The sequence below is a fragment of the Neopelma chrysocephalum genome, unplaced genomic scaffold (assembly GCF_003984885.1).
Source record: "Neopelma chrysocephalum unplaced genomic scaffold, ASM398488v2 Primary Assembly neopelma1_66, whole genome shotgun sequence".
In the NCBI taxonomy this organism is placed as follows: Eukaryota; Metazoa; Chordata; class Aves; order Passeriformes; family Pipridae; genus Neopelma; species Neopelma chrysocephalum.
This window is the reverse complement of record NW_020897725.1, coordinates 6,374,325-6,401,990: the sequence shown is the minus strand read 5'-3', so window position 1 is coordinate 6,401,990 and position 27,666 is coordinate 6,374,325. Positions and strand designations below refer to the sequence as shown.

At 41.7% G+C, this 27,666-nt stretch overlaps 3 protein-coding genes across 6 annotated transcripts; 1 reads left to right on the top strand and 2 right to left on the bottom strand.

Annotated features, from left to right (window-relative positions):
- Window positions 1-209: 209 nt before the first annotated feature.
- On the bottom strand, window positions 210-3,905 carry NDUFB9 (NADH:ubiquinone oxidoreductase subunit B9). Its single transcript, XM_027684524.1, has 4 exons — window positions 3,768-3,905; window positions 3,435-3,627; window positions 1,450-1,563; window positions 210-437 (listed from the first exon to the last, which is right to left on the bottom strand). The coding sequence occupies exons 1-4, from the start codon at window positions 3,851-3,853 to the stop codon at window positions 306-308; spliced, it is 525 nt and encodes a 174-aa protein (XP_027540325.1). The 5' UTR covers window positions 3,854-3,905; the 3' UTR covers window positions 210-305.
- TATDN1 (TatD DNase domain containing 1) lies at window positions 3,874-19,908 on the top strand. Of its 4 annotated transcripts, none has more exons than XM_027684522.1 (12): window positions 3,874-3,971; window positions 5,168-5,233; window positions 6,132-6,181; window positions 8,500-8,563; window positions 9,771-9,914; window positions 10,012-10,054; window positions 13,519-13,604; window positions 13,709-13,749; window positions 15,150-15,226; window positions 15,909-15,979; window positions 16,896-17,022; window positions 19,650-19,908. In XM_027684522.1, exons 1-12 carry the CDS (start codon window positions 3,950-3,952, stop codon window positions 19,750-19,752), a joined length of 894 nt encoding a protein of 297 aa, XP_027540323.1. In that variant the 5' UTR covers window positions 3,874-3,949; the 3' UTR covers window positions 19,753-19,908. The 4 variants fall into 4 exon arrangements, with proteins under 4 accessions (XP_027540323.1, XP_027540320.1, XP_027540321.1 ...); XM_027684519.1 differs by lacking the exon at window positions 3,874-3,971 and adding an exon at window positions 4,104-4,272; XM_027684520.1 differs by lacking the exons at window positions 3,874-3,971; window positions 5,168-5,233; window positions 6,132-6,181; window positions 8,500-8,563; window positions 10,012-10,054 and having other exon boundaries at window positions 9,799-9,914.
- Window positions 19,876-27,538, bottom strand: RNF139 (ring finger protein 139). The gene is made up of 2 exons (XM_027684518.1): window positions 27,321-27,538; window positions 19,876-22,493 (listed from the first exon to the last, which is right to left on the bottom strand). The coding sequence occupies exons 1-2, from the start codon at window positions 27,499-27,501 to the stop codon at window positions 20,683-20,685; spliced, it is 1,992 nt and encodes a 663-aa protein (XP_027540319.1). The 5' UTR covers window positions 27,502-27,538; the 3' UTR covers window positions 19,876-20,682.
- Between the last annotated feature and the right edge of the window lie 128 nt (window positions 27,539-27,666).

Genomic DNA, 27,666 nt, shown 5'->3' with positions numbered 1-27,666 from the left:
GGAACATGAGTTTTGCATGGCCAGTTTTTTCAGTCTTAGCTGAGTTTTCTAACTCTGAAAGCTGCACGAGAACTTGCTCTGGTGATTTCTCCACAGGCTGGCCCGTGTTCAAGGACATTTCAGGTACATGGCCCACATGGAACAGTCACTGCACAAGCTGGCAGTGAAGTGTGAGTGTGCTAGGGAAGAGCAGTGTGCAGGAAAAACGCTTTCTGTTACTTTTATTTGGCTTTATTCTGTATTACTTAGAGAAGCGCATGGTCACTGACATGTGAACTGCTTACAGCAGACAGACCAACGTGCCTTTACATGGGTATTTCCCGGGGCCGTGTCACGTACTGCCACCACAGCGGGGGCAGGTGCCCTTCCTTCCGAGCTGGAGGCAAAGCTTCAGTTTTTGGACCATCTGCTGGGGTTTCTTCCTCCAACTGCTTAATCTGTAAGATAAGAGAGAAAATTGCTTTAGCACATTAACACACATTCCCATAACGTGGCTCTCAGTGCCCAGGCAGTGAGCAAAACCAGCTCCCCATTTCTGCAGGGAAGAACCAGAGGTAAAGCCTCTGGCTGACAGAGAGGGTTCAGGTTTCCTAACATTCACTTCCACTCAGTAATCACTGCAGGCTCGTATTACCTAATTAAGAAGGAATTTCTAGGAGAAAGAAGTGATTTACAACAGAAATTTTACTTAGAAGGTCATTATTTCCATGTAACTCATGTCTACCATTGCTACACTAAACAGGCTGAATTATCCTGCTGCTTTGGAAGCTGCCAGATAATTACAAGTCCAGAACAACTTCCGCTGCAGTTCATAGGAGACCTGTGTTCCTGCACGCCACCAACAGCCCCTCACATGTTTTCAGCACATGTTTCTTGAAGCAGCACAAGTGCTTGCTGCCCCTGTGTTAATTCTAGAGTGCCACACTCCATAAAATCCAACTGTTTCTCTACAACTGAATCAAAGAACTGTTCTAAGAACATCAACTTTTCCCAACTGGCCAGAAATTAGTCTCGATTCCCAACCGATGATCACTGTGGCAAGTCACATTCCAATGTGCAAACAGAAAGTGTCAGAGCTCCACAGCAGCAGAAGATGAATTCTCTGGTCATTAATTATCCCACTTTGGAGTTTGTTTGTTTGTTTTTGGGGTTTTTGGTTTTGTTTGTTTTGTTTTGTTTTCATTTTCCACAAAACTGCTACAATAGCCCTCACTAACTGAAACACAACTGCAGGTTCAGCTTTAACTTTGAATTTCCGTCACAGCCATTCAGAAGCTCTGAGATCTCTCTGTAGGTATTTTAGGTCAAGTCAGTGTTTCACACTGACGGGTTCCAGTACAGCAGAGCCTAACTGAGACTGCAGTAGGCATTCAATAATTTTTCCAAGAACACATACACAAAATACTTGTGTGCTAAAGAGACTTTACTTTGCATAGAGCAAGCACTGACCTCTTTTTCCCAGCTCTCCCGCTGCAGCTTCTTCCATTGCTCTCGTTTGGCAAAGTAATCAGGATACATTGCCTTCTCAGAAGGATGCCAGAAATCCAAGCACCATTCAGGAACCTGTTAAAGAAAAATATAATTTTATATATATATATTATTTTTGTATATGAAATCACATCTAGTACACACATACAGAAGAAGGAAATGCAATCACTGAAGCCAGTATTACTTCCGGGGTTTTTATCCATTTTGAAGTACTACATAAAAACACCATTTAAGAGCTGCCTGACTACTTCAAGTCCCAAGGCACATGGCAGAGGTCAGGACTCACAGGAGGACATCACAGCATCCCAAAACAAATCCCAGATCATCTCAGTTTACTCTGAAGTTCTCAAAATAATTCCTTCTGGTGGAAGAGAAGATCACATTTCTTCCCTTACTTCTCCTAAAGGCAACAGCTTAGAGAGATCCTTCTCTCCAAGTACTGATTTATTTTACTTGACAAAGACAGATCATTACAGTTTATTTCTGCCTGTCGACAACTTCTAGGAAACGAGCAGTTTTATTAGGCTTTTAAAATCTTGATAATGGTCTGACCGTGAAGGTATTCACACAACGAAAAAAAAGCAAAATTCAAAATTCTGCAGCAGGATATCACTAAATGTCTACATTTTAAAGACAGGAACATTGATTAAGAAAAACCAATCCCAAAATACCACCAAGGTCTAAGTTCTTAAAAAAAAAAAAAAAATTAGAAATTGCTCCAGTACCATCATTTATTCAGTGACATTTACACTTTCAGTTTCCTGCTGTAATTCTCATCACTGAGTAAACCTTTGAGTGAATAGAAATAGCAGAGCTGCTATTATAAAAAAATATCCACATACACCAAACTACAATTAAAACCAAACATCAAAGAGCCCGAGATCTAAAAATTACATTTTGTAGCAGCACCCACGATGGACAGTCACTGATATATCAGATATAACCATCCTTGTGATGCCATTTTGTTAACAGACAACTTTAGCACAGCAAACAGGGCAAAGAAAAGACAGCATAATCCAGTTTTTATTTCTGTATGAAGACTAATTTTGACCATTTATTGCTCAACGGGCTGCCTTCTGTCCAGATTCTCTCTCACTATTATCTCTACTACTGCTAAGACCCTTGACCTTGACATAAGCTTAAGCCCTTCTCTTCCCTTTTCACTCAGACATTCTTTCTACTGCCTCTCATAAATCTACATCCTATTTTTCCTTTCACGTGGCTTCTTATGCATAAAGATCTGATCAGATCCAGTCTTGCGCCAGCACTTTTTTCCAATTCAGGTTACTATTAACTTCTTGTAAAGCATTAAAAAGCTGATACCAAGAAAGCAAAAGCTCTGTGTTTTTCTCTGAAACCTGTGTCTTTGCTCTAAACAGAACAATCTAGATGGTCAAGGCCTGTAGAAGTGCTTTAGAACTAAAAACACGGTTTGTATTTTCAGGCACAGCTCCTGTCACACAATAGTGCACAAACAGTGCAGCATATCGGGGGAAATTATTAACTTGTACCATTACTGAAAACGCTGGAAGAATGATGGGACTAAGTGAAGGGAAGTCCCCCCACAGCCAAGGTGACACCTGAGCAGACCAGAGAGAAACCAAGGCTGTTCTCAGATGGCAGCACAGCCTCCTCCGCCTTGTTCCCTCCCACAGCTCAGCTCCAGCCCTTTCCCTGTGCCCGCCTGACCCACCGCGGGGCAGATTCCACCGGGCAAAACGGCAGATTATTATCCCACAAAAAAAAACCCAACCCAACCCAAACCAGCACACAACCAGCGGTGGTCGGACAGATCAGCAAACTCCACCTTCAAGGATCAGAAAAGCAGGACAGCTCCTCCCACACAAGCCGCTGAGCCAAGCTGCGGCCCTATGGCTGCTCACGTTATATTCGCTAAAAGAAGAGCAAAGCAAGCGCAGCAATTCACACATTCCAGGCCACCTTACCTTGTAGCACTCGTATCTCTCGTAGGAAGTGCCCCCGGGGGAGTCGGGGAAGATGTAGGGCTGGGGGTGCTGGTTGGCCCAGAACTCCTCCTCGCCCGCCCTCAGCAGCTGGGTGGCTTTCACCATGTCCTTCACATCCTTGTTTTTATCGAAGCGCTCCCTCAGGAGGCAGGCGAAGTAGCGGTACTTGTCCCTGCGGACAGAGGTCACGCACAGTGAGGAGGAAAACACCCCCCCACAGCCCGGGCCCAGCCAAGCGCGGAGCTGAGTGGCCCCGCTCGGCGGGCGGGCGGGCGGACCTCCCTCCCCACGCCCCACGCCCCTCGCCCTCACCGGAAGATGCACCAGGACTCGAGGTGCCGCAGGGATTTCTTGTACAGCCGCAGCACCTTCTGCTGGTGCGTCAGGTACGCGGCCATGGCGGCCCCTCAGCACCGCCTTCCCCTCCGCGCAGGGGCTGCCGGGAGGGCGGTGCGGCCCCGCCCGCGCTGCTGCCGGAGCCGCCCGGAGCCGCCATGAGCCGCGCCAAGTTCATCGGTGAGGGGGCGGCGGGACGGGCGGGGGGTCCCTGTCCCCGTGTTCCCGGCCCAGGACCCCCCCGCTCCTCACCTGGTGCCGGGCTGAGGTGGCCGCCGCCACCCCCCCGCTCCGTGAGGGGCCGCGCGTAGCGGGAGAGTGCTCAGGATGCGCAGTGCCAGGGCTTGTCCCAGCCCCGCATCCAGGGTTCGTCACCTCCCGTCCCAGCCCCTCATCCAGGACTTGTCACCTCCTGCGGTCTCTCGAGGCGTCCCGGGCCGGGATGCGGCGGCCTTGGAGCCCCCCGGAAGCGTTTGGGAAAGTTTTGTGCTGTGTCTGGGCACTGGGGCTGCTGTTCCTCTGTTACCCCCGAATTTGGGGGGGTTCGGCCGCCCCTCGTCGCCTGTCCCGCTGTGGCGCATTAGTCGTGGTTGTTTCGGATTGTATGGAACTGGCTTGGATGAAAATGTTAACATTATTAGGAAATTCGACAGGAAACATGTACATAACTTGGAACGGTTGGTTCATACTGAAGTTCTATATGTGGCTGTGCCTAATATTTCCTTGGAAAATTTTCCTTCCCACTAGAATCCCGGCTGGGAATGTGGGCTCTGGCAGCTGCAGGGCTGGCTGTTCCTGGAGCCAGTGCTTTAGTCCTTGGCTGCGAGGCTGCAACACAGAGAAAGCCGTGGGAGCTCAGTAAGGAGGGCTGGGCTGGGGCAGCTCCAGCAGTACCTGCATTGCAGGTGTCCTGTCGGTATCCTGTCAGTGCTGCCGGGAGGGACGGCCTGGGATGGCAGCAGGAGGGAGAACAGGCAGCTGTTAGGAGGCATTCTGCAGCTCCTGCTCCTGCCCATGTGAAGGTTGTATGGGAGATGCTGCATTTTCCCTTCCTTCTCACTGCTTGTTTGCATAAATTTGTATTTTCAGATTTATTTGCAATGAGCAGTATATGTGTGTTTGCTTTGGTGATTATGTGCCTAATACACCCATAGAAGTTTGGAGTTGCACAGAGGCCAAAATATAATTTTTCTGTCACTTCTTGTAAGGAGTAAGGTCTCAAACTATGCAAGTAATCTTAAGCTTTATGTGGCCTGTCAATGTACTGGTCAGGGGCCATCAAGAGATAGTTTCTGTTGTCTTCTCTAGTTGACTGATGCTCAGAGTAAAATGTAGAGCCACTAAAACTTCTAATTTCTATCTTTGTTTTTCCATAGATATTGGTATTAACCTGACAGATCCTATGTTCAGGGGAATCTACAGAGGAACACAAAAACATCAAGGTCAATGTTTTCTTCGTATCTGCTGAAAGACAGGAATCCTCTTGCTAAAATAGAAACCTCTTATGTGTCAGAACGTGAGATTAGAGTTTCTTTTTTTCTCCTCGAGAACTGGATGCTTATTTACTAAGGCTTGGCCTAGTGGTTAGGATGCAGCACTCTCACCGCAGCAACCCAGGTTCGATTCCCGGTCCCCCGGGCAGATGGAGCTCATCAGCCCTGTAAGGGCATCCATCTATGAGAAGGTCACTCTAAACAAACCTACGTCCTGAGGACCTCACTGCCATTGTCCAAGCTCGCTTGGCCCCGGCAGATGAACCTTAGGATTAAAGGGTGGGCTCAGTTCAGCGCATGCTGTGTCTCACCTAAAAAATCCATTGCGCAGGCTGGAAAGGTAAAAGACCTTTCCCAAAAAAAAATCTGAAGAAGAAAGTGTGACAAAACAGGTTAGATGTCCTAAGGAAAATACATTCTCTTAATTGCTGTTAAGCTGTCATGCAGGTAACTCTGCTTCTGGACCAAAATGGACAATTGCTGATCTATTTATGTTATGATTGCGTGGAAAAACTGATGTGGGAATTATGAACAATAGCCTGTCGAAGTATTGCATTGCCGAATCGTAGTTACTAATTATAATGTGGGGGTTTTCTGCTCTCATGGCCTTTAGATATAGATGTAAAAACAGAGAGTGTCCTAAAGTATGTGAAAAAATTTCCATTGACTTCTTGGATTTAAATTGGATCTGTAGTTACTGTGTTTTGTTAATAGTCTTCTAAAGATTAATCAAATATGTTTTAAAGATTTAATGATAGGAATTCTGACTGCATGAAAGTTGAAAAGTAGTTTAATTATGTTGTAAAACCTTAAGTTCAACTTACGTAATTTTTATGAATTTTTGCAGATGACTTTCTGGATGTGATAGAGAGAGCAGTCAAAGTTGGCATTAAAAAGGTAATTTCTTATAATAAAATTGCATTAATATTTTAAACTGTTTTCTAATATTTGGTTGTTTGGTGCTCTCCTGCTAAAACAAATGTTTCTGGGATTTGCAATGGAAAATGCAGTAACTTCCTTCAGTAGCACAAAACAAAAGTGTTCTGTGCAGAGCGTTGTCTTTGCACAGATCATTAGCTGACTATTTAAGTTCAATGGTATTGAGGTGATGTGTATGTAGAATTTATTTTGTACAGTTTCAACAGAAAGGTGTTCACTTCTGAGCTACTGCAATCAGTTTTCCATGTTAGTTGTATTATGGGCAACCATTCCTTTCTTCTGGTATCTTATCTGACTCTTAGAGAGTAAGTCACGTGAGGAGTGGCTGAGGGAGCTGGGGGTGTTTAGCCTGGAGAAAAGGAGGCCTGGGGGGAACCTTATCACAACTACCTGAAAGAAGGTTGTAAACAGTGGGGGTCGGCCTCTTCTCTCAGGCAACCAGTGACAGGACAAGATGAAATGGCCTCAGGCTGTGCTAGGGGAAGTTCAGGTTGGACATCAGGAAGAATTTTTTCATGGAAAGGTTTGTTAAACATTGTAATGGGGAAGTAGTGGAGTCACCATCCCTGGAGGTATTCAAGAAAGGACTGGATGTGGCACTTAGTGCTGTGGTTTAGTTGACAAGGTGGTGATCGGATAAAGGTTGGACTCGATGATCTTGGAGGTCTTTTCCAACCTTAATTATTCTGTGATTCTTAATCAACAGTTACTGCTGCAGATCAAAACTCACAAACTTTTCTGATTGAGATCCTTCAGATATTTCTGTTTGTAAATGAAATCGGTAACTGCAGAAGAGCTGGCAGTGCCCATAAACTCTTACAGTTGAGACATGTGAACGTCTGCTGGTAAATACTAGCTTAGATGTATTAAAGCAGCACCATTATGTGAGAGGGTTTGTAACTCTTAACTTGAAATTGGGGTTTTTGGTTACTCTTTTAGTTACAATAGTCCAGCCTGCCCCTCCCTCTCTCTCTAAACTAATTGTTGACAAAAATATGAATTAACATAGAATACAATGCATACTGTCACAAACTGTACTATTGCACTAATAAGGCTGCTGGATTAAAAATAAAGAAATAAACAGTCCTAGAAGAGGAACAAGCCTATTGGGAGTTTGTTGAAAAACTCTCATCTGAAAAGAGCGGGAAATGAACTGGGAGACAAAAAAAGAAAACTCCAGTGATGGAGAAGTTACCCCACTGCAGCAAATACAGAATCCAGGTCACTTTTGTATGTGCTGTGTAAGTGCTATTTAATCTCATACCACTCTCTGAAAATAAATGGCAGTTTTCCTATTTTGTGATCAAAAATAGATTAGCTGCGTAACTTTTTCAAGATGCACAGTGGATTCAGAAGTGGAATTCAGAAGTTCCCTGTCCTTAGCTGTGTTCAGTCCTCCTACTGCTCTGTACAGTGTCAGAAGCCTGTTCCATCACAGATTGTTCCTACTTGCCTAGAAGCTTGATGTGTTTATTGGAAAATACTTTTATTTTTCCATATAGATGCTGATTTATGGTAAATTTTTTGTGAAATTTTGCCCTGTGTTGTATATAACTGATTAATTTTCAGTTTAACATTTCCCTGGTGATACTGTTGGGATGTGTCCGTCAGTCATGGAGCATCCTGCAGGAATGTCTGACCTGGTGCTCACTGAGTCTGATGTATAGCATGTGTAGGGATAAGAGTTGTCCAAAAGCAACGTAGTCATCATTTATTAGGACCTAGGGTGAGATATTCTGCAAGTGGTGGTTCAAAAAAGCACTGTGAGCAACAATTCTGGTGTGATAACTTTGAGCTTAAGGTAAAAATAAAAGATCAGAGCTGGAAATTCTTAAAATTGTAATCCCAACTCTGATACAGACTTGTTTTTTGGTTTAATTACTTACTTACTCATGTCTTGTTCTAGGTGTTTGGGAGTCTTTATTTTCCCCACCTGTAAGACAGAATGTTTCTGAGTATCATTTCTTGAATGCAAGTATAGTTTCTTGAGTCTAATGAAGGTGGTATTGCTGCAGATATAAGTATTTTATTTGTTTAATGGTTTAAATTCTCAGCATAGAAGATACATGATTTAGAAAAAAAATCAGATTTTTATACCAAGTGTATTTACTAGCTCCTGAGGGCCATTGAGGTTTGTAGCTGATTTACGAAATCTTGTTATATAATTGTCTTCTGATGTTCTCTGTCAAGATTCTTCATGTATCTGAGTGTTTTCTTAAACATTCTGTTTGATGTTCAAAGAACATACACACTGACAGTACTTTTCTTCTTTCAAGTTTTTGATTACAGGTGGAAGTCTAGAAGATAGTAAAGATGCATTGCAGCTGGCACAGACAAATGGTATTTTCACATTAAACTTGTGTTGTCAGTCAAAAATATAACCTTCTCTTCTCTCAAAATTAAGAGTTCAAAAGGATCTGTCCCAGAGGTGTTTACAGAATCTCAGATTAAAATGAGAAATTAAATTTCAGATGGGATGAATGCATTGTACATGAGTTTCTGTATGTTGCTCTTTAGATCCCTGATATTGGAAGGAATAATTCTTTTCTGCAATTTCTATTTCTAGATAAAAATAGAAATTATAAGAAATTCCTGGAATAAAAAAATTGATACAAGTCTCTATTCTAGAAATAAGCTAGAATGCTTATATGGTGTGAAATACTTGCATTGTCTTTTTGTTTGTTTTTTACTTCCCAATCTGTCATGATCAGGTTGATCAAGAGAGGTATCTTTCTTTTTATGGTTCTCCTTTCTTGCTGTGCAAGGGAATATGTCTCTTCTTTTTCTTTAGGCAAATTTCATTCCACTTATGACTTAAATATGTGTTTGAACTAATGCACATGTTAAAGTACTGTTTACTAACAGAAACATAAAATAATTTTGGTTCGAATGAACCTGAGATGGTAATCTGGTCCAACCCAGTCTCCCTCCCCACTTCCATCAAAGCAGGACTGGCTTTAATATTAGGACAAGTTGCTCAGGGTCTTACCTGGTTTTAACTTTCCCTCATGCTTTTCCATTCTCCATAAAGGCACTTAGCAGAAATGTTAGTTTTGGCAAGGTAGTCTAGATTAGATACTTGGGAAATCAGGCAGATGTGACTTGGGAAATTCTGTAGCAGTTTATGTAGGGCCACGAGGGAAATTGCACACTCTCTGCAAATCTTAGAGCTGGGATAACCTGATGCACGTTGAATGAGATGTGTTTCTAAATGATCTCAAGAGGTTTCTTCCAGCCTCAACAATTGTATGATTTATTGGGGGCTGCTCCACCACAGCATTCCAGCTTTAAATTGCAGTTCTGAAGTACACTAAGCAATGTATATACTAAAAAGACATACACACAGCCCCCCTGGAGACACTGTCTGACATTTTTAAAGCAGAAAATATCTGTCTCATAAAATTATTGTCAAGATAAAGATGTTCAAAGCGAGTTTTATGTTAAAACTGTGAGCAATAAAACACCCAGATGCAGATATTGTCTATACTTTAGATAAATTTTCTTTTTTTTTTTTTCCTTAAAACCTCCTAATATTCTCTTGCTTTAGACATGTTTTACAGTACAGCTGGCTGTCATCCTACCCGCTGTGGAGAATTTGAGCAGAGTAGCCCTGAACAGTATTTATCTGAATTAAAAAATCTGATTGAAAAGAATAAGACAAAGGTAGTAGCAGTTGGAGAATGTGGCTTAGGTAAGTGTTCTTTTAGTACTTCAATATTTGCTTTTCTAGACATATACTAAAAAAATCCTAAAATACTAAATGGGTTTTTTGTTCTTTCTGTTTGTAGATTTCGATAGATTAGAATTTTGCCCAAAGAACACCCAACTCAAGTAAGAAACTTTTGGTGGTTATGAATTGACTTGTAGCAATTTACAGGAGTGGTTTCTATCTTGTGTTCTACCATATAACATTGTGTCAGGTACAGACTCTACAATTTGCAGGATTGGGCCCAGGGTTTTTTTGGCAGAAATGGAATTTTAAAGAAATATGCCTACGTTCAAGTAGTGCTATGCGCTAAATTTTGCTACCTGCCTAATCTTGACTTAGCATGTCTTTTTCTGTAAAATTGAGTAGAAATTGTGAATTTCTGGGTGTGGCAGATGTCCATTCTTGCTAATAGTTAAGATCTCTAAGAGACTTGTGGGAAAAATAACAAACGTAGCATGTGAAAGAATTAGGTTGTTGAATGAAAGGCATGGGGAAGGGAACAGAACTGTCAAAAAAGATAAGTCAGCAGTGGGGAAAAATGAGCTTTTAGTAAGGGAGGTGTTAGCTGGGAGCAGATAAGTGAGAGATGATCATAAAGGTAATCTCAGGAGGTGGAGAGATCTGTGCATTGAAGTAACACATGTGGCGTAGGTACTTAGTGGAAAGAAAAAGGCCCCTAAAATCAGCCTGCATTCTGGTATGCAGAACTTCTGTCTACACAGGGAACTCCTTGAAAGATGCAGGTGATAAATTCAGATAATCACCTGTAATTATTATTATTATTGTAATTATTATTGTAAATTCAAATAATCAATAAGTGATTAATGAATTGCACTTGCATGTTACTGTTCTGAGTAAATGAGTCACTGGGGGGCAGTGGTTGGTTGTGTTTTCTTCTAATTGCTACATGTTAGCAGGAGGTGGAGTTAATTTCTTCATAATGCTACAGTGAAATAGCAAAGGGAACAGGACTTTTTTTCCTGGTAGAATTCAGCATACACGAAGTTCAGCAAAGCACACCTTGGAGCATAACCTGTTTCTTTTCTCTGACAAACAAAAACACTGATGGAGTATCAGATTTTAAGATCCTTACTGCCTTGATGTTATTGGGAGAAAAAAAATGTATCAATAGACTGCAGCTGAAGACCAGTAGTGACTTCTAATTGGGTGCATTGAAACTGAGTTTTGAGGAAAGAGGTGACAGGCTTGATAAGTGAACTAAACAAAGGGGGGTGAAATGCGAAATGCACGGAGGCAGTTCACTGGATTTCAGCTGCTCCGGAGTTCAGGTGTAGCAGTCACAGGGATAGCTGGCAAGCAGCTGCAGAGTTCCCCCACTGAAGAGCAATATGGTAGTTTCCCAGGGGATAATATCGGAGCATGACCTCTGTTTTGATACTTAATCGTTATTTTTCTGATTAGTTACGCTGCGTTTTCTTTTGGTTAATTTTCACCTGTAAAAAAAGAACATTATTTTCAATCCTTTTTCTTGGATTTAAAAGCTAGTAAAGGTGATAATCTAATAAAGATGAAAATCCTTTGTTGCAGCATTCCTAAGAACTTTTTATTCTCAGAATTTTTCTCTATTCTCAAAACTTTTCCAGAAGCAACATAGAATCAGCATATGTTCAATGACAGTCTGTTTGCCCAAGGGAAAAAGTTGTTCCTTAAGCACTGGAACTGGTCAGCTTTAGTTTCCTACTGAATTATTTTGTTATCATTCTGTTCACTGTATCTGGTTTATTCTTGCTTTTCTAGGGTTTGTGTTTTTTAAATTTTTATTTTATTATTATTTTTTCTCTTCAATAACTTCACCTCCCCTTTCTCTTTGATAGGCCAAGGAGCAACATGTGTTGGGCTTCAATGTTGCTAGAAATGGAAGAAGCTTGAGTTGTCTTTTCATTTGTAGGGGCACTAAACTTTGTAGTAGGCCACTACCCTTCTCAAAATTAGATTGAAATTGGCCAGTTAGGTTACTCAGGGTGCTTATTTGCAGCTCAGTTTCTAAAACCTCATTCCCATATGAAACAAGTATTCTGGTAAAAAAAAAAACCAAAACACCAGAAATCAAGCAATTGTAGCTATTTAACCACAAGAGCAATCATGAGTTGCAATTAATTTATATTTAGTCAAACAAGCTAAACTAAGCACAGTGTCTAGACAAAGATTGAAAGTAGGTGTAATTCTCATTTTCATGCCAGTTTTCAAGGTTACAGCTGATTTCTGTTTCACCTGTTTTATCTCAAAGATTTGCATTGATTAACAAGGAAGGTAACTTTGATCTGAGAAATATCAACCTGTAATATACAAAAAATAGTGAAAATGGCACTAAATGAAATGACCAGTTGCACATTTTTTTTGTTTCTTTGGGGTTTCTTTAGGAAAATGGTAAATCAAACTAATGGTTTGCTGACACTTTCTCCTGATTGATATGTGACTCATACACAGCAGTATGTGGTCACTGAAGTTTGCCTTTGAAATGTGGCTGATAACTGAAAATGGGAATTCCCCAGTGCCCTGAACTGTTTTTAGCAGCAACACCTGAAGAAATCCAGTATGTGCAGAGTCCCAGTCTGCTGAGACGGGCAGTGTTGTTCTCCTGGCTTGTCCAAATAACATCCTCTTTCCAATTACATACGGACACAGAGTCACCTGGGCACTGTTGGCCTTGTGCCAGGCCTAAGTTCCTCTACTGTGTTTCCTGAGCACTGGTGATTTGCATGCCTGGTGGCAGCAGAGATGTTCAGTGGTAATGCTCATAGAGCAGAACTAGCTGCAAATGACAAGCGCAGGTTAGTTCAGTGCTGATTAGTTTCCTTTGGAAACTGCATTGGGGAACTTGGCTACCTGGTTACCTTTCCCCTGCCCACGTTTTAGTGTCTCTTGGTAGGATGGGGCCTTGCTGCTCCCACTTCTTCAAAGGCGACTCTAAGAGTAGGAGGTAGGAGAGGGATAAAAAGGAGTGAAAAGGAAAGGATGCAGGCACACAAAGGAGAGGACGGAAAACAGGTGAAGATAATAGGTAGAATGGGGCAGAAGTGTGATGTCTAATATTGGTATTTGTTCCACCCCAAGAGAGGAAAAACTCTCCTCCCTGGATTGTCACTTCCAGGTCAGCAGCTCTGGTGCAGCTTTGGCCATTTGAGGCTATAGAAATAGTGATCCCTCACTGCTTTTGTAAGTCCTTCTTGAAATAGTGGTTTCCGTGTCATCCACACTCTCTCATTCCTGACATTTCAAAACTTTGTGGAAAGAACAGTCAGTTCCTCTTTCACTAAAAATAAATAAATAAAGCCAAACTCCAGCTCCCACATTACACAAGAGCACATGCTCAGCATATACATACACTGTGCCTCCTGCAGTACTGATGCTCTTGGCCACTCACCTGTCTTCCAGCACAGACCACTGCTACAGCAATATACCATGGGAAAGAGTTTCTTTTAAATCCTTGGCAAGTAGGAGCTTTTGAATGGCAAATCCGTTAATTCTGTGTTTAGTTCTGGAGGACAGAAGCTGGAAAAAACTTTTACTGACTTTGTTTGCTCTTACACAGAGTTTCTGTTTAAAGGTGATTTTTGTTTTACAGGTATTTTGAGAAACAGTTTGACTTGTCAGAACAGATGCAACTGCCCATGTTTCTCCACTGTAGAAATTCACATTCTGAATTTTTAGGTGGGTTTTGTTTGAGAATTTCATATTCAGAGCAGATTCTGAATATGAAAATGTTTCACCTTCGTCTGTTATAAAGCTGTCTTACATTTTTATTTATTTCATAGAGATAATGAGAAGAAACCGAGATAGATTTGTAGGAGGGGTGGTAAGTATGGACTTCAGTGTAGCATTCATTTTTACAAGCATGTGTGTGAATATTGTTGCCTAGTATGCAATTTCTTGTTTGTCATGGAATCTGTGTGGGCTTCTTGTTACATGATTTAAGTTATTATTAATCAGTAAGTCTTCCAGTCTCTTCTAGTATTGTTATTTCCATTGCTTATTCGACAGAATTTTTTGCAAGGTAAGAAGATAGGCTGAGAAAAGCTCTGCAGCTGACGTGAGCAGTTTTTCTTGGCCTGTCAGAAGGACAGTTTAAGCACCTGATAATTGACATTGGCCTTTTCCCAATTCGTCAGTGTCTGTAACTGCAATGCATTCAGACCACAGATAATTTAGATGCATATTCCCAGTGGAGGCCATAACCTCAAACATTTGCTTCTGACATTAGATATCACTTTTAAGTTAGATCCAGATGTAACTTTTGATTACTTCATGTCTTTAGATATTCAGATCATGTTTTTTAATTCAAAATAAGAATTTTAATTCAATAACAGGAAAAGCTTTGGGTGAAATGGTTAAGGAAGTCCAGCAATGCTCTTTCAGGTTTCCATTATGGCTGGGTTTTCCAAAAGTAATAAATGCTTGAATTATTCTATCCTAATATCAGACCACACCTCCTACAAGAATATCTCAGTCCCCAGGTTTGCCCTTTTTTACCACAAAACCCTTGCCCGTGCTCAGTACTTTGCATTTTCCACTCCTACGTAATGCTGTAAAGTCTCTCCTTCCTTCCTTCCTTTCTTTTTTCTGCACAGCCTGTAACCAGGGGAGAAATGAGCAGGAATCCTCTGCAACTGCCTGTCCCCTCAGAGCATGGGGAAGCAGAGCAAACAGGCTCTTTACTCAGGCTGAGATGCTGCAGTTCCCAGATGCATTAAACTGTGACCCTCCACTTGCCTCTCCAGGCCCTGGAATGACCAGACAGACTGCCTCTCTAGTTCCAGTAGACTAAAATCTGTGGAGAACCAACTGCTGCTCTTATGGTGTCCCTGACAGTGCCCTGTAGGGAATAGTGAGGAAAGAGTGTGAAAATTAATCATGCACAGGATTATTTCCTGAGTATGATCTCCCAGCTATCAGCTAGAGAAAGTTCCTGGGCCAAAAGAGTATCTCTGGATAGGCCTTTTCTGCCCATATTTATCACTAATAAAGCATGTAACCACTTTTAGTACAGTATTCAGGTGACTTCAGCCTGAACTTTGCCCAAATTCAGAATCAACTGAGCCATGTCCCGTCTTCATGTTTGTACTGATGTGTAGTGCATACTGTTAAAGGTATTTGATGCACATAAAAACTAATACATACTTTTAAATTATTGGAGTTTTAATAAAAGTACATTTATATTTGTATGTATCTGTGCATCTATATTTATACATATTCTAGGTACATTCTTTTGATGGCACAAAGGAACAAGCAGCAGCTCTGATAGATTTGGATCTTTATATTGGAATAAATGGCTGGTAAGTTCTTTATAAGAAATACAACTGTTCAAAAATGGCAGCTGTAGTGAACTCATTGCTTTCTTTTAAACAATGAGGTCAAGCTTTCAAAGCTCACTAGACTCTTAATCATCTGACAGATTTAGAATTACTCTCATTAGCCTGTTAGCCATAGAAAGTTCTTACCTTGCAGCTCAGTGAGCTAATCTAGTGTTAGGTCCAGTCTGCTGTCCCTCAGGTCAATCCTTGTTTGTAAATAAATAAGGTTGTTGAACGTGGAAGGAGTCCTGAGGAGTCTTTAAAAATAGCCTGATTTTAAGCTGCCATGTCAAACTCAGGAGAAATGCAAATGTAACCTGAGCACTGCATCTCCTGGTTATGCAGCTGGAATTCTCAGCAGTCACCTGGCCCAGCGCCAGCCAGCACCACTTTGTGAGGCGCAGGGGCTGTCACCAGGCCAGGAAGGGCACCCAGGCAGGGATTCAGCAGCTTACTGGGGTGAGATGGCTTCTCCCAGTAACTCAAAATTTGCTGTTTTCTGCAAGTTTGAATTTACAGGCAGCATTGTTAAGAAACGAAGAAAATCTTACTCATTAAAAAAATTATTTCTGAAGCTGCCTTTGCTCCAAAACATTTCAACAGGCAAAGTAATTACTTTTATACACGTTTTATATTTTCTTTAACCTAACTCTTTATTTTCTAGTTCACTGAAAACAGAAGCCAACTTGGAAACACTGAAATCGATTCCTAGTGAGCGATTAATGATAGAGACTGGTAAGATTTTGTATCTTGTTCAGTTTGTGACTTCATTACTACTGGGCCATGAAATGTGCTGGTATAGCAACGATAAAGGAGAATCGAGACCCAATGAGTTCAGAGTAGGAAAAGGACTGGCTGTTTCTCCACTTGGGAAACCAGTTTACAGGCTCCAGAAATACTCCATTTCAGCCTTCTGCTGGAAGGAATAAGTTGCTGTGTCAGTTCCTGACATTGCAGAGGAAGATGAAAAGGACAAATTGACAAGCCCAGATTTTTAAATGTACCAGAATCCTGCTTGAATATCTTTTAAAATGTAGCTTGCTGGAGATGTGCCAAGCACAGGGAAATGGCTATGAGCTTGCCACTGGCAGCAGTAACAGCATTTGGAAACAACTGCTCTTTAAATGGAATAGGTGGAAGAATGGTTGAATTCCCCTTTCAGCCCACTGAGCTGCCATTTTAATGGACTGACTAGGGATGCCATGTTTTCTTTTTTCATGTTCATTTCAGTTATCAATAATTGGCTGTTACAGAATTTATTTTAATTTCTGAATCTGAGAAAGGAAAACCACAAACTGCCTAAATCCTTAAGTTGATTTGCACATGAAGTACAGACCTGTTATACAGGAAGTTTCTGTGGAATGCAGGCAGTGTATGTGGCTATCTCTATCATGTCAGGGGAAATTAGTGTTAGTGTTATGTACTGTGTACTATTGCTGATTTTTTTCAAATGTAAAATCCTGAAGGTAATGGTATAAAAATCCAAGGACTGTAAAGATGTTAAATTGTCCAAATCTCTTAAATTTCATTTTGAATTGGAAGTCACTGCTAGAAGAAGATTGCAAGAACTTTTGTCTGTAGAAGTAGTTGATTAAACTATCTCATGCTATTCTCAAACAATTGCATACTCTTTTTTTTCATATGAAACTAGATGCGCCTTGGTGTGGAGTGAAAAATACTCACGCTGGATCAAAATACATTAAAACTACATTCCCTACAAAAAAGAAATGGGAAAAAGGGCACTGCTTGAAGGACAGAAATGAACCCTGCCACATAATGTAAGTGTACTACTGTACTATTATTTAAAATACCTCAAATCTCACATAAAAAAATAGAAAAGAATGTAGTAAATAGAAGTTCATTCCAAATGTACTGAAACTTGTGCAAGGTTTCACTTTATAGGCTGTGGAAAAAATTACAAAGTCTTAATTTTCTCACTTCAGCAATTCTGGATGTAAAAAGCTCTCTGAAAGTGAAACCAGTACTGTTTTTATCCTTTCACTTGATACAGTGGAGAAGAGGTTAAACCCTGTAAAATAATCTTACTTGAATATTCATTTCATTCAGTTGTTGTTCAGGTAATTTTTAAAACTGATCCAACCCTGAGGATCAGGGAACAGTCCCCCGGAGGGGACAGTGCTGAGGCACCAGCAGTGCTTGTGCCACTGCTCCTGTCACAGGGCCTGTGGCACCAACTACCACAACATACATTTGGTCAGGGCTGTTTCTTCCTTCTGCTGCTGTGCCGCAGTTTAGATATGACTGACAGCAGCCAATATACAGAGCAGTGAAAGAAAACTCCAGGGGCTTATGGACAAAGTTGAAAAGTACAGAAACACCTCCTTTCTGATTCCTCAGAGGTGTGAAAAGCAGGAAAATGTATCGTTTTAGTGAAAATGTTTAGTTATCTGCTTTAAATAGCACTGATAGATGAAATGCGTGAATTTTCAGAATTCCCTATTTGAAATTAACTTTTGAAATACTGCACAGGGTAGTACTAAGGATCAACAAGGTCTCTAAAGTTTGAGAACTGAAGGGAATTTTGCTGCTTTTGGAGAGACATGAAGACACTTAGAAAACCACTGATGATGCTAAAAGCATACTTTAAGCTTACATAGTGACAGCTCCTAGTGTTCAGATACATTTTGTGCAATTAGGTCAATTGTAATACTCTTTGAAATTGGTTTTATCTGCGTTTTACGTGTGAAGTGCACACGTTAGCATGGAAAGGCTATTTTAAGACTTTCTAGGGTCAGTCCATGATTTTGGAGTGAGGGAAGAGATTAACTGAAAACAGTTTTCTGATCACAAGCAGAGGGCCTCTACTGTTACTATTTCAGCAAGCCTGTGTGTTAACAACACCCCCACATCTTTGTCTGCTGCCTTAGTTGTAGCTTACAGGATTATTTCAGAAACCCCAGAATTGGAAATGCACAGAATCTGTGCTAGATTGGTACAGAAATGCTTTTGCTTTCTTTTATAAAACAAATTCTTGTATGTTTGAACTTTATTTCAAAATTACCATCCCTTTAACATTTTTTATAAGCCGTACTAATTGTAAATTAGTAACTTGAGAATCTGTTAAACCTTAAGAAAAATGAAGAATGATAACAGAATTGATATCTTGTGACTTCTGAAGTAGCAAAATCGGGTGTGAGAAAAGGTTACTCAGGCCACAAAGTGTATTTAATGTTTAGGGTATATATACTGTAATACAGCTCAACTGGCAGGAGGAATTTTTCACTTGTCTTTTACTGGTGCTGGATACCTTTCAATTTTGATGGTGATATTTCTGCTTCATATATATATATATATTTAGAACTACACTACTCCCTTGGAAGCTATTTTTTAAAAAATTTTAGCCACAAGAACCTTTTTTCTCCTTCAGCAGTTTCACATACACATTGTTACAGTAACACATGGCATTCTACTGCATCCAAGTGAGAAGAGATATGTAAACCCTACCAGGAGTCTTCCAGGGTGAAATTCTTTGGTATTTGTTACTTATTTCTGTGTAGGCCTGATCTCACCCCATCTCATTTGTAACAGCCCCTTAAATCAAGAAGCCATTTTGCTAATTCTGCATCTGCAGTCCAGTAATTTTTAAGAGCAACTTTTTCTCCTCTCTCTTCCTTACTAAACAGAAGTTTAGCTATTGCTTCAGTTTAGAGGCAAGATCCAAAAACCACCAAACCCTACCAAGCTTCAAATTCTTACTCTTCACTGTGAAGTTCTGTTCTACTGCTAGAAAAATTAAAGTATGACACATCTTAGGAAGTGTAGAGAATATTCCTTTTTTTAAGAAAATAAGTGCAGAGAAGAGCTTGTGGCTCAAAGAAGAGCTTGGGGTATCCACCCCATTTCTTTTGCCTCCTTTTCCTGGCTTGTGTCAAGACCATGCTCATTTAGTGTTTACGGCAAATATCTGACCACATTAATCACAATTAAGCTAGAGAACAGGGAAGTAGGAGCAAGTTACTTTGCCAGCTGTGTTCAGATAAGGCTGTATCTGGAATTTAAGCTTTGCCATAGATCAGTCTATTCATAGTGCAGCTTTAGCCTTGAAAGGCTAATGAGTTTTAGTCTGAAAAATGAAGACCATTGATAAAGACACCCACAAAATGACACTTTCTTCAAAACAGAAAGCTGTTTAATCACCTCCAAACAAGAGTCAAAAGAGCAAAGATGAATCTGTACCAGTGAGCAACCAGTGTTCAGTGTAAAGGAAATGGCAGTTAGTGACTTAAAAGTGAAGCTATTTGCATATCTGAGCACCCTGCCCTACTGCTCTCAGCATAGGATTTTATTCCAGGTTAATCTTGGTGACTTGTACACACACATGCAGCAGTCTGAAGTACATTCAGTACTGGGTTTCAGTCTTCTAATATCAATCTTTCTTTTTTAGACAAATACTGGAAATAATGGCGGCAGTAAGAGAAGACGACCCGCTTGAGTTGGCCAACACTCTATATAACAACACTATTAAAGTCTTCTTTCCAAATATATAAAGTTGTTTTTCTTACATTTATTCAGCATAACTTCAGTAAATATATTGCAAAAACTTAAAAATCATCATACCTGCAAATCCTAATCAATGGAAGCCAATATGTAGTGGGTTTTGGTTTTTTTCATGGTACAAGATTAAAGCTGCTTTTGAAAAGGTGGTCTGCATCTGTGCAGTTTCTCAGCCCTGTTCCCCTTTCATCAAGATTCAGGATCAAGTTCAAGGCCAGCCCAAGCCTGCAATTCCTGTTAACACCTGGATGCATCACAGGATGAGCACCAGGCTGCTGCGTTGGTGCGTTGAGCACTTCAAGCTACTGCTGCAGTTCAGAGGGGTCGAACACATCCATGCCATGTGCTTTGCTGCTTCCCCAGAAAGCTCAGCAGTGTTGCCTTTTCTTCCATATACGCAAATGCTGTAACATTAAGTCTAACAACCTAAATTTTTAATTATTTTATTTTTTAAAAACACAGCTCACTAGTTTTTTTGCGATACAGCTCTGCTAATACTGAATTTATAAGTAAAGCTGCTTTGGCTCAGGGTTTTCATTTCCTATTTGACCCGCTGAACAGTCTGTTTTCACCAGTATTTTTCATTTGCATCCAGAAGAGATTGATCAGGGATTACTGGTATACAGTCTTTGGCACAGCATTATCACTACATCAATTAAAGAGTGTTTTCCCAACCATCTTAAAAATGTGAAAACATTTTATTCCATGTACAATAATGTACATAACTTTAAGGTGGTCATGAAAGAGACCAGCAAAAATTAGAGGTATATTTACAGTAGCACACACCACAGTAAACAACCACCATTCACAGACTCAACATTGAGATACTGCTGTTGTGCTTAAGTACAATAACTACAAAGTGATACTTTTATTCTGTTGAAGTCAATCTTAAACAAATACCTCACGGCTTAGTAAAGGACATCTTAATCACCAAGAGAGTTAGAGTCAACATTAAGAGTCTCATTCAAGTGCTGTGCCACACAGTCACCGTCTTCCTCATCACTGTCAGAACTGTCATTATCTTCATTTAATTCATTTTCAGCATCAGCAGCTTCTTCTGCAACCCGTACAGGATTTTCATTTGGTGCTACAAACCCGTTGTTGTTAGAGATATTGGCATTTTCTTTGTCCTCAATATACACTTTCTGATGGCACATCGGGCACGTGTCCTGAATGTACAGCCACTTCCGAAGACAAAGTGCGTGAAAGTAATGGTTGCACGGGGTAATGCGTGCGGAGGTGGTGAACTCGTGGTAGCAGATTGCACAGACATCATCTATTTCATGTAACCGGCTTCCCTTCACCTCTGGAAGTGAGTTTATTTTCTTAACAGCAGTCCGGCGATTTATAAAAGTCTTCCAGCCGTTCTTGGCTTGCAAGTAGATGTTGAAATATGCGTGTAGACACATCATGCAAGCACGAATCTTGCTTCCTGATTCAAAAACCATTGTGTAAGCTCCATTCCCAAACATGATTACTCCAAATATAAACTCAATAATATTGCCAGTTGAGCGAACATAATAGACATAATCATCAAGTTTTTCCCATAGCACATTATAGTAGCCATCAATCATAAACAATATATAAACAGTGATAGAAACTATTACTTTTAGGCAAAGCTCTACACAGAACGCTGTGACTGCAAAAAGCCAAGTATTTAGTGCATAGTGGTGCCAAAGGATGTAACTGAGCAGAACTGGAAGGATGAAAAGGCAAGCGGAGACAAACAGTACAGGAAAGTGTCTGCGAAATGATGACACGTGGGAGGCACTGAGAGACATCAGCACGGGGTCTGTCATTCCATGGATAAAATGCAGGACTGCAGTCAGCAAAAGGCACATGTTTCGACTCAGGCGAACTAATCGTTCTTCTGGTTTCAGTCCACTTAAACCAGTCTGCAGAGCCAAAATGAAAAACAACACGGGTGCTACAAACCCAAGCCTTTTGTCATCCTCATCCGTCGATCCGATGAAGGCCAGGATACCAAGTCCCAAATAATGAGCTATTGAGGAAATGACGGCACTCATGCCCAACACAGTTAAAGTAGAGTCACACCCACTTATGATCAAGCTGCAAATCAGTTCCCAACAGTTATCCCATGATATCAAGAAGAATTTTTCTTCTGTGTTATTTTCAGCCATCTTTACAACATATGTTAATACCACAGCTTGTGCTGTAAGTCTTGTTAGCCAGAAGACACGCAGTACAGCTGGGAACCGAATCCTTTTCCATGTATCTTCCATCAATAGCTGTAATCCATAAATGCGATACATGTGCCTCACCAGCAGATAAACATATCGTACCGAGTAATAGAACCATTTAATTTTGGTAACTAAAATGGCTGTGGTATTTAGTGTCAGAACTAGGCCTGAAATAAAAACTAGTACTTGCCGGACATTTAAAGGTAATTCAACAATCAAGCCAATTACAGGAATCAGTATATCCAGGATGATGAGTTGAGAGTATATGGACTGCATGTTTAGCAATGTAACATATCCAATCCCAAAGGTTAGCTGAAGGATGGAAAGTGCCATCCATAGCGAAGGTCCTTTATGTGGGAAGATCTGAATTCCGAACGCAGCGGTGTAGTAGGCACTGTAGGAGTTTATGTGCAAAGAAGCATAGTAATTCACCAACACTGAGGTCGCAGCCAGCAGAAACGCCGAGGCAATCATATAGAACTTGAAAAGTGCTCGCTGTTGTAAGACCAGAACAACACTGGATACAAAGACACCTAAAAGCAGATTGAAATAATTTAGTTCTCAGCAGAAATTCAACAATAGATTTTAACCTATTAGCTTTGGAGCTACATTTATTTTATGTATCACCCCCCCCATTAGTCACTTGTAACTTTGCATTACCAATGGTGCCTTTTTCAGAGCACTGCATTTAATCTCTGCATTTAACATCTGTGCACTATAGCTGTGATGCAAAGCCACTGCAAGCTCTAAGTCACAATTACTATAAAGTTCACCTGCAGTTTCAGACTAGAGCAGTGATACCTCCTAGCCTTTCAGCCTCAGTCTTGAAATCTAAGGGTAGAGAAGTTCTAAAAACAGAAAAAAACCAACCAGATATGACACCGCTTTTATATGCCGAGTTCATAATAAATGAGTAAAATTAAGTAAGTCCCCTAATTCACTTGAGCAAGGCACTCAACTACAGCTGTCCAAGCTGGAGTACTGAAGATAAGCAACCAAAACAGTTTAGCTAAACCCTTTAATGGGAAAATAGTGAAAAGTTGCTGTAGTTTGCAGGGAGAAGGCCTTCTTCTTCCATTTCCCTTCAGTTTGCTTTCATTTCTGGCAAGGCATCCTGAAACAAAAGTTGCATGGGGAAGACTTTCTGCAGCGTAGAGCTTTTGTACGCAGAATCTAGAACTGCACCAATTGCCTCTTTGCCAATGCAAACTTGTCTGTCTTGTTAGAAGTCAGATTTAGACCTTGAAATTCCTGTTTGCTAACCCCTCCCTTATACTGACCATGAACACATCTTGACCATGACTCCACCTTCCTATGAGAAATCCTATCAGAGCAACTACAGTACCTTGGGATTACATGTCTCTCCAATAAACTTCTGTAGAGTAGCTTATGAATTTCATCCCTGTGTACTACATAGGTAATGGTTCTTCTGCCTTTAGAGGAGTTAAACAGCACTTATCACTAGAGTCACTCCCTTAAACATTTTCTTCTTCGGGAAACACTCTGCCTTTCTTTTGGACTTCTTGGTCAGCTTCCACTCTATGCAACTGCCTTCTCATCCAAACCAGTTTGGTGAGACTGCAATCTCTACAATTTATATTTGATTGTAAATTGCTTTCAATCTCTATACTAAAACTAATGAAATCACAAATAATCCTCTTTCTGCTGCAGGACAGCATCAGTCTTTGCTGACAATTGTATTTTAGATTGTTCTAAATCCACCCTAATCAAGTGTTTAAAAAATATTTTAAGCCATAGGATCTTGATCATGGAAATAAAAACTTTGCTAAGAAGCAGCATTTGATTCCACCAGTATAAAGAAAAACAGTAACAAAGATACACCCCAAACACCCAAACAACAAAAAAACCCCCACAGCCTGAGAAGAAGGGAGGGGTCAACATGAATCAACAGCAAAAGGCAGACTACAAATAAAGTCATTAATACAGCTTAACAGTATTCCTCACCAGCAGCACTAGCTGATATAAACACATTCTCCTTAACTAATCATTAACCTGGTAACCTTGTGAAGTGGACTGAGGAAAAGCCTCCATCATTTTGCAGAAAACATGTTGTATCGTAGCTCAGTTCTTCCAGGGAAAGTTGAGCATTAGTTACACGCAGAACTTTTTACAACATAAGCTGTTTCATTGCCTTATCATACTTAACCACCACAGACACCTTTGGGAAAGCCAACACTGCTAAGTTTGTAGCCTTTGTCTTTCCTCAGAAGTCACAGAAAAAGCTCACATGCCTGTACAAGGTCATTATTTATGTAATTCTGATTATCTGAGCCAAAGGAGATGCATTTTGCACTGAGCAGGCTGCTCTGAAACACGCCTTAACAAAACCTATTTTCGTGCGTTGCAGTGGCAGTAACAGGCCTGTATTTAGATACTACAGGTCATCTTAAAACACTGACATTTCACATGCAAGTCCCTAAAAACAGTACTACAGTGAGTCAATAGAGAAGCTCAACTTACTGGTTCCTCTGAAGAGGGACTAAAAAAAGGTAATGCATTTCTCTGTTAACACTTGTGGGGAAAAGTCAAGACCCCCCAAAAGGAGCCTCAAAAGACCATAAGAGGTTAACTCAAATCTCAGAAGGGGAGGTGGGCACTCCTCTCCCCCATCTCCATTTATGTCACTTAGTCCATCTTGACATCAGACTTCCCCCTGCCCTGTGAAGTGTTCAGCAAGCAGTAAATATTTTCCCATTTTCCCTCTGCTAGGAAATGCTGCAATTCCTCCTTTGATAAGGTTGTCTCATGTTTCTGTATATATCGCTGCTCATCCTCCCTTCTCCTCTCTGTCACGCCATCCCCAACTGTCCCAGGATGGCCTCTAAACACAGCACTGAATCAAACCACACCTTATTTACTTTTAAAATAATGTCTTGTGTTGCAATGAATCTCTCCCTCTCATTTTTTCCCTTTAACTCCTGCAATTTGGCAGTATCTTTATGGTAGCCCCACTACCCACGAGTCGACTTTTGGTCACTTGCAGGGTGCAATTACCTTTACACTTCAGCATTTCAATCGTGGAAATGCCAGATTATTCTTCCCTAGCTCCAGTCATTCTATTTGTTCCACATCTTTCTACAGACTACAGTATTTATAGTACCCTCCCAAAACTCAGTGTCCTCACTGAGGAGGGACTGCTGTCTGAGGTAACAGTCACTCCTGGGGGTGGTGGTTCTGATGGAATCAAGATACTTAAACCCATGCAAAGATAGGAAAGATAAAAACTGTGTTGGGGACAAAGCAAGGTTAATCAAAAAGACTAAAAAAAAAGCACACTTCAGTTGTAGAACTCAACTCTGTGCTGTGTGTAACTCTATGTACTTGTGTAGAAAATAGCGATGGAAGAATCAGACCAAGGAATCCTACCGTAAAATACAGCACCCACGCAGATCTCTATTAGCATTCCTGAAGAACTGTACTCCCAGAATATTTCAGAACTGTATAACATCACCCACAAAAGCCATCAATTTCTCCAGAGCTCCAGTCTTAGTATCTGCAGGACAAATTGTGCATTTATCCTGTGTTAAACAGTATTGTGGTACAAGAAAAATTTGGATCAGTCTTTCAACACCTGCAAATGGTAACTAAAAGGACAATTTCCCCACTATTTAAATACAGAATGATCCAAAATAACTATTTCAGCTTCTTAACAGCAGCAAAAACCAGACCCTGCAACCCTTAAATTCAGATGAGGAAAAAATAGATACAAAAGCACTCCATTGTCTGAACCACATGGCAGGCTTAACATCATCTTTAAGTGGTTACATTTTAATTTTTCTTCAATTTTGGAAAGCCAAGAACCACAGACCACTTGTCTAAATGTACAAGATAAGTTTCTTGGCATAGAGCACTTCCGAAGCTTTATTGCAGAAGGCAAAAATTACCCACTGCTCCCCCCAGCCCCCACCCAAAAAGTGATCATATAAATGCAATCCTCAAAAGTGCCTTAATCTGTTAATCCCAGTATCACACACTTCAGAGAGATCATCGAATAACACATCAACCACTCTCCTTTACGTGGGTGGGATTAATTTCAGTGCACTTCCTACAGCGTCTGGATCACACCATGAAGGACTCCTAAAATTAAGTTGGTGAGGCACTGCAATGTCATTTCTTTAAAAAGGAATTATCAGTGGGAAGCTCTCTTAGCAATTCCTGAAGTGTGGAACAAAGGGTCAAGGAAATGGGAAGCAGGGAGGAAGAACCTCTTCTCCCCATCCCAGAACTGTCCCTCAGGAAAAAGGAGGCAAGTCAGGGCCTCCTCATGTGAGCAGCGACTTCCACCGGCACCCTTTACCAAAGCAGAAGCTTTAGTATAATAAACATAAAAACCCAAAACGAAACACTTGCTTTGTCTTGTTCCCTCCTCCCTTTGCTCTCCTCTCACCTGCTGTCTTGCTATAGGTTATCCTTTACTTTTTCCCCTCCGCTTCTCGCTGTCACCACTACACTTCTCACCGAGCACCTTTCCTTTAAGCCTCGCTTTGCTTCCTGCCCCAACAGCCGCACCACCTATTTCCTTCCTGTTTTTCTTCCACTATAAACGTCAAATAAAACATAAAATCAACCTGTCTTAGGCCTGCAAAAACAAACCAAATCAAACCTGCTGTGTTTTATGTTATGCTTTCCTCCCCGCCTCAGGACCGCCAGCTCCAAGAAGTGACACACAGCGCAGTGTCACCCGCACAGCAGTTCACAGAATGGGGCTCCCACCAAGCCGAGGCTACGTAACAACCCCAGATAACAAGCAATACTGAAAACAAGCATCACCTAGTTATTATACCCGTGATTTTCATCCTTCGTCCCGGGAAAGAAAAAAAAGCTTAAAAATAACCACTGGCAAGTTTCAAGAGCCTTCTCTTTCCTTTGGGAACCAAATTCCCGGCATTTCTGAACTGCTGTCGCTAAAACAGGGATTTAACATCATATTTCAGGAAGGTATCACGCTATCCAAAGTGTTTTAAAAAAAACCCAAAACCACAAGAAAACCCTATACCCACTAAGTCACATGTTTTCCGCCGTGGAAGCCCTCGGAGGAAGGGGGGGGGGTGTCATAGCCCCGAGCCCCCGCCGTGTCCCTGCACCGGCCCGGGGGCAGGAGGAGGGAGCCGATAGACAGGGTGGGGAAGCGGGCACGGACCGGGCGAGGTGATGATCCAGCCCAGGCGGCCGAGTAGGGACTCGGGGGCGGCAGGAAGGGGTCAGGGAAAGGGAGAGACAGGCCGGGAGAGCCGGGAGCAGGCGGGGGCTGAGGGCCGGGGAGCCGTGGCCGTGCCGGGGCTGAGCGGGGCCGAGGGGTCGGTCCTGCCTCGGGAGGGGAGGAAGGGCAGGTGTCTCACCCAGCAGCCGCAGCAGCGCGCCCAGTAGCGCGGCGTTCACAGAGCCGCCCGGCAGCGGGGCCGAGTTGAAGATGGCGTCGATGAGGAACAGGCTCGGCACCCGCAGCGCGACCTCCAGTCCGGCCCGCAGCCGCGGGCCCAGCCGCAGCCGGGGCAGCCGCGGAGGGCCCGGCGCCGCCATGCCCTGCGCGGGGGGGGGGGCAGGCGGAGCCGCCTCTCCCGCCGCTGGAGGAGCGGAGGGGGCGGGAGGGAGGGGAGGGGAGGGGAGGAGGGAGGGCGGCCGGGAGCCGCTACCGCCCCGCGTCCGCTGCCCGGCCCGCCCGGGCCCCCCGCGCCGCCGCCGCCG

What these genes read in the sequence shown, in the direction of transcription:
- NDUFB9 (XM_027684524.1), bottom strand. Translation starts at nt 3,853, where the DNA reads ATGGCCGCGTACCTGACGCACCAGCAGAAGGTGCTGCGGCTGTACAAG. An exon ending in AGAGATACGAGTGCTACAAG is followed by an intron (nt 1,564 to 3,434) that starts GTAAGGTGGCCT and finishes TTTCTTTAACAG; the next exon opens with GTTCCTGAATGGTGCTTGGA. An exon ending in GGGAGAGCTGGGAAAAAGAG is followed by an intron (nt 438 to 1,449) that starts GTCAGTGCTTGC and finishes CTTATCTTACAG; the next exon opens with ATTAAGCAGTTGGAGGAAGA.
- TATDN1 (XM_027684519.1), top strand. Translation starts at nt 4,119, where the DNA reads ATGCGCAGTGCCAGGGCTTGTCCCAGCCCCGCATCCAGGGTTCGTCAC. An exon ending in CCAAAGAACACCCAACTCAA is followed by an intron (nt 10,055 to 13,518) that starts GTAAGAAACTTT and finishes TTTGTTTTACAG; the next exon opens with GTATTTTGAGAAACAGTTTG. An exon ending in ATAGATTTGTAGGAGGGGTG is followed by an intron (nt 13,750 to 15,149) that starts GTAAGTATGGAC and finishes TACATATTCTAG; the next exon opens with GTACATTCTTTTGATGGCAC.
- RNF139 (XM_027684518.1), bottom strand. Translation starts at nt 27,501, where the DNA reads ATGGCGGCGCCGGGCCCTCCGCGGCTGCCCCGGCTGCGGCTGGGCCCG. An exon ending in CGCGCTGCTGCGGCTGCTGG is followed by an intron (nt 22,494 to 27,320) that starts GTGAGACACCTG and finishes ATCTGCTTTTAG; the next exon opens with GTGTCTTTGTATCCAGTGTT.